Source organism: Marmota marmota, unplaced genomic scaffold (genome assembly GCF_001458135.2).
Source record: "Marmota marmota marmota unplaced genomic scaffold, marMar, whole genome shotgun sequence".
NCBI lineage: Eukaryota > Metazoa > Chordata > Mammalia > Rodentia > Sciuridae > Marmota > Marmota marmota.
In genome coordinates, this window is record NW_025999880.1 from 16,955,897 (window position 1) to 16,961,371 (window position 5,475).

Below are 5,475 nucleotides of genomic sequence, written 5' to 3' on the forward strand. Positions count from 1 at the left end.
CCCCCCCCCCCCCGTGTTTGTTCTGCTGGGTTTTGGAGGATCTGTGGCATTGTAACCCAGAGAGGCGTTGGCCCTAACCTGTTTGTCCGCCCAGGGAGGATTGGGGTATTGTCACCCCAGGCCTGGCAGGTTCCATTAATCTCCTTCTTGTCAGTTTTGATCCTCTACTGAGAGAGCCAGGGTTCTTTCTCGGGGCTGAATCACACCTTTGCAGAGAGCTGAGCCATCAGCTTGAAGCAGGAGGGCTGGCAGGGTGAGGGGTCAGCCCGAATCCTGACTCAGCATGGTGCTGGAGCACCCCAGCCTACCCACACTCTCTCCCTAGCACTGCCAGCTGCCCCCTGGGTGAACGCAGGCCTGCTCCCATATCCCAGAACACAAAAGGCAAGACCCAGATCTCTCTTTTCTGGTCTTGCTGAGCCAGAGAAGGGGGCTCCAGGGTAGCCTCATGCCTGAGCCACCACACCCCAGTCCTTGGTCTGGTTCTGAACAGACCCTTGTGGCTGTTCCTGGGAGGCCATCCACGGCGACTATGGCTCCTGGTCCCAGGCTTCTCTTTTTCAGCCCTGGAAACTTCTATTCTGGGCTCTGAGAAGCCACCCCAAGTCCTGTTCTTCTGGCCTGAATGGTGAAGCTACTTTCTGGGATGTTACTAAGTGTCTCTGAGTGTTTAAGCCACATCCTGGGTCCCAGAAGAGACCCTGGCCCTAGGCCGTGGGTCACATCTTCCTATGTGGCCTCTTAGTCAAACACAAACTGAGAAAGATGTCATGTGAGAGGGCCCTGCTCTGGAATGAGAAGACCTTATTTCTGGATTTGGCTGTGCCTCCAAGGCAGTTACTATAATGGGAGAGTCAACCCAGGCTGGTCAACCCTGACTCTATTGACCTTTTTGGCCAAATAATTCTTTGCTGTGGGGATTTTCAGGTGCGTTGTAGGATATTTAGCAGCATCCCTGGCTTCTACCCCGACCACCCATTCTAAGTAGCATTCCCCTAGTGTGACAAACAAAATGCCCCTAGACATTGTCAAGTGTCCCCTGGGGAGCAGAATAGCCCCTGGCTGAGAACTTGTGAACTGATCTCTGGTAACAGAAGTGGGAAGAAGAGTGGTTACCTTAGGGGTGGGGTATGGGTAACAACTGGGAAAAGGTACAAGGAGATTTATGAAGGGCTGGAAAGTTCTGGGTGGTGCTTGCACAGGACATGCGTAGGCAAAAATGAATCAAGCTCGACGCTAATGATTTATATACTTTACCGTATGAAAAATATACCTAAAAATAAGTCTTAGTGTTAGGCAGAACAAGATTTGGGGGTCACTTCTGATCCTACCCTCAAAGCTTTTTTTTTTTTTTTAATAAAAGGGGGGAATATAGGACCCACCTCCTGCTTACTGAGTGTAAAGCACTCAGCTCCGTGCTTACGTGTGGTAAGGGCTCCAAGGACATCGGCTATTACAACGTGCGGGATCCCTTCCTCTTTCAGTGCCTCAGTTTCCTCACCTCTTTTTGATCCCTGAGGTCCTCAAAGGCCTCTTGTCACAGCCACTTTTTCTGATGGTCTTTGCGGCATTTCTTAGTCAACCTAAATACATTCGAGGCAGTCGATTCTATGAGACCAACAAAGTTTGCCATCAGAGTTGCTGGGAGCACGGGTATAGACAAAGTGCTAAGGAGGATTCAGAATATTTCATTCAGAAGTTTGAGCACTAGGAAGAAGGGAGGCTGAGGGCTGCGGTGACCTTCCACAGCACGGGGCCATCGGCAGCCACTCAATGCCCATTCTAACACTGGGTGGGGCTGACAGCCTGCAGAGTGAGCGTCTTACAGGACAGGTAAGGTAGAATTCGGTTGTCAAGGGGTAGTCTCAAGCAGAACACCGTTCCCGCTGAATCATCCCTTTTGTGTTAAGGATTAAAAAAAAAGCCACCCCAAAATGTGCAACCCACCCCGGAGAGCAGAGGCAACGGGTCCTGTGGGAATCGAAGTGCAGTTGGCACTAAGTCAGAGGGTGGGGAAGGGAGGAGAGAGGAGGACCCACCTCCACGTAGGGTGCATAAAAGGCACCCGCACCAGGGAAGAGCCATCGTCCTGGGCTCAGGCCACACCAAGCTCCTGTCTGCACCTGCTCTCAATCTTGCTCCCACCATGAGCTGTCGCCTGCAGAGCTCCTCCACTAGCTATGGCGGTGGTTTCGGAGGTGGCTCTTGCCAACTGGGAGGGGGCCGCAATATCTCCACCTGTTCTACTCGATTCGTCTCTGGGGGATCCGCTGGAAGCTATGGGGGCGGCATGAGCTGTGGCTTTGGTGGCGGAGCTGGTAGTGGCTTTGGAGGTGGTTATGGAAGTGGCTTTGGTGGAGGTTTTGGAGGTGGCTTTGGTGGTGGCTTTGGTGACTTCGGTGGTGGCGATGGCGGCCTCCTGTCTGGCAATGAGAAGATCACCATGCAGAACCTCAACGACCGCCTGGCCTCCTACCTGGAAAAGGTGCGGGCCCTGGAGGAGGCCAACGCCGACCTGGAGGTGAAGATCCGAGACTGGTACCAGAAGCAGAGCCCTGCCAGTCCGGAACGTGACTACAGCCACTACTACAAGACCATCGAGGAGCTCAGGGAGAAGGTGAGGCCTTGATGCCAAGGTTGCCTGGGACAGAGCAGACCCTTGGAGGTCAGGACACAGAGTCCCTCGGGGTCTGGGTGTGGATGGAATTCACACCCTCCTTGTAGAGGAAGATTCTAGTTCTTCACCATGGACAGTCTCTACTCCTGGTGGGCTTTCTCACGCCATGACTTCTTAAACGCATTTTCTCCCATGATTCATGTTTCTTGATGTTGTTACTCATGTCAACATTTTTTTTTTTTATGGCTTCTCAAACAGTTATGTTGTTAGTGACTGGATCTCTGTAATCCTAACTCATTGAGTTCTCTGGAAACATGTCAGCTTTAAAAGCTACTCTGAATGACTAAAATCAACAAAGAAAAGGAGACATGTTCGTTCGTCGTTCTGGGAATAATTGTTTATTTTGGAGTGATCCTGTTTAAACTCCTGTTGTCAATTGGCAACCACAAAGTGGTGGGAAAGAGGCAGAGGCTTAGGAAGTGGTGGCGTGAGGCCTGTTCATCACTCTGTGACACCAGCTTGTCGGAACAAAAATCCACCAGCCTGGGCTGAGCCCCAACTATGTGGGGTGGGCTGGAAGTGCTTTGGCGTATAAAGAGCAAGAAATTCTGAGGGATGGGAATAGTTGCTTGATTGACCCTATCCTCAGCTGGGAATCCAGCTTCAGGATCATTACTAGGCGATACATGGAGCACACCGAATCCCTTCTGACCTTAAGTAGGAGGCTCTCAAGACAGTGGCTGGGGAGGTGGCAGGTCTGAGACTGTCAGGACATGACTACCTGATGATGTGCTCAGGGGGACAGATCTCCCCCATCATGATCAGACAGGGAATACTACTATAACAGAAGGGAGCTGGCCTCACCCCTCCCTTTATAGAGGAGAAACTGAGGCCCAGAGAGAAGTGTCTTGTCTCAGCTCAAAGACAGCGAAGAGGCAGAGTACTGCCCTTGTTTTGCTCCCTAAGTGTGTGGACCCTCCAAAGGTGACCTTCTGTATTTTGCAGATCCTGGCAGCCACCATTGATAACAACAGGGTCGTCCTGGAGATTGACAATGCCAGGCTGGCTGCTGATGACTTCAGGCTCAAGTGAGTTGATTTCCCTCTCTCGTTCCCGGCTGTCTCTTATTTTAGACGAATGCTGAGCTGACTGAGGACCCTGGAACATCTGGGGGTGAAGGCCTTGGAGGGGGAGTAGAGTCCGGCCCAGGGAAAAGGGCGGGTCTAAGATCATTTATGTCTCGTTTTAAAAGAATTGTTTTAATATTTCAGGTATGAGAATGAGCTGGCCCTGCGCCAGAGCGTGGAGGCCGACATCAACGGCCTGCGCAGGGTGCTGGACGAGCTGACCCTGTCCAAGACTGACCTGGAGATGCAGATTGAGAGCCTGAACGAGGAGCTGGCCTACATGAAGAAGAACCACGAGGAGGTGAGGGGGGATGCCAAGCCTCCATCCCAGTGAGACAAAGGCAGCCCTCTGCTGCAGTAGGACATAGCCCTTCACTGTGGCACCTGGAAGCACTTTCCAGAACATTCCATCAGCTCTCAGAGCAAGGAGGGGGAGGAAGAGGAGCTCCACACATCTTCCTTTCCCTTCATCATAGGAGATGAAGGAGTTCAGCAACCAGGTGGTAGGCAAGGTCAACGTGGAGATGGACGCCACCCCTGGCATTGACCTGACCCGTGTGCTGGCAGAGATGAGGGAACAGTATGAGGCCATGGCAGAGAAGAACCGTCGGGATGCCGAGGAATGGTTCCAGAGCAAGGTATTAGCCCTCCTACCCCCCAGGTCACCAGGCAGTGCCAGGTGGACATGGCCTCTTGGTCAGGAGCACGTAGGTGGGCTCCTGCATCCCTTTATTCCTGCTTGACTTTCAGAGTGCAGAGCTGAACAAGGAGGTGTCCTCCAACGCCGCCATGATCCAGACCAGCAAGACAGAGATCACAGAACTCAGGCGTACACTGCAGGGTCTGGAGATCGAGCTGCAGTCTCAGCTGAGCATGGTACCTGTCCTGCCCCTGGCCAGCAACCACCACCTCCAATTCTCCCTTCAGTCTGGCTTTCCTCCCATAACACTTTTTTTTTTGCTCCACCAGAAAGCTGGGCTAGAGAGCACCTTGGCCGAGACGGAGTGCCGCTACGCCCTGCAGCTGCAGCAGATCCAGGGCCTCATCAGCAGCATCGAGGCCCAGCTGAGTGATCTCCGCAGCGAGATGGAGTGCCAGAACCAGGAGTACAAGATGCTGCTGGACATCAAGACGCGGCTGGAGCAGGAGATCGCCACCTACCGCAGCCTGCTCGAGGGCCAGGACTCCAGGTAGGTCCCTCGGCAGCTGCTGTCTTGGGAAAGTTGCTGCAGGATCCCTGATGTCAGAGCAGTTGGGGCCTTAGAGACCGACTCTCTCTTGGCAGAGAGGGGATTGCTCCTGTCTGAGCTTAAGGAGCCTAGAGGGTACCAGGACTCCCCTCTTCTCTCCAATCAGACAAGGGGCCTTTCCTCCATTGGCTGCCAGTCAGTACTTTTGAACATTCTAATTCAGGCCTTCGATTGGACAGGCAGGACTAGGGACGTGGAGGGAACATCTGATATGGGAAAACTTTAGCTTGGATGAGCCCAGCCCAACAAAGCTATTTGGATAGTGATCTAAGTGCCATCAGACCATTAGCAGAGACCAAGCCATCCCTGCGGGCTCAGGGGGCAGGTGGAGGTGGGGGTGAGGGTGCTGAGTGAACCAGAGGGAGGCCAAAGCTTCTGGAAAACATTCTGAATCTTGGGGACAATAATATTTCCTTTGGAGAGCTCTCAGGCAGACAAATGGAGAGATAAGAGAGTCAGAGAAGCAGGTAGGCCTCGTGGA

General features: G+C 52.9%; 1 protein-coding gene across 2 annotated transcripts; it reads left to right on the plus strand.

Moving 5' to 3' along the window:
- The first annotated feature begins 2,092 nt into the window (after positions 1–2,092).
- On the plus strand, positions 2,093–5,255 carry Krt13 (keratin 13). 2 transcript variants are annotated; one of them, XM_048791605.1, is made up of 7 exons: positions 2,430–2,462; positions 2,504–2,617; positions 3,623–3,705; positions 3,889–4,045; positions 4,221–4,382; positions 4,495–4,620; positions 4,714–5,255. In XM_048791605.1, exons 1-7 carry the CDS (start codon positions 2,430–2,432, stop codon positions 4,936–4,938), a joined length of 900 nt encoding a protein of 299 aa, XP_048647562.1. In that variant the 3' UTR covers positions 4,939–5,255. The 2 variants fall into 2 exon arrangements, with proteins under 2 accessions (XP_015351220.1, XP_048647562.1); XM_015495734.2 differs by having other exon boundaries at positions 2,093–2,617.
- The last annotated feature ends 220 nt before the right edge of the window (positions 5,256–5,475 follow it).

What these genes read in the sequence shown, in the direction of transcription:
- Krt13 (XM_015495734.2), top strand. Translation starts at nt 2,147, where the DNA reads ATGAGCTGTCGCCTGCAGAGCTCCTCCACTAGCTATGGCGGTGGTTTC. An exon ending in GCTGATGACTTCAGGCTCAA is followed by an intron (nt 3,706 to 3,888) that starts GTGAGTTGATTT and finishes TTAATATTTCAG; the next exon opens with GTATGAGAATGAGCTGGCCC. An exon ending in TGCAGTCTCAGCTGAGCATG is followed by an intron (nt 4,621 to 4,713) that starts GTACCTGTCCTG and finishes TTGCTCCACCAG; the next exon opens with AAAGCTGGGCTAGAGAGCAC.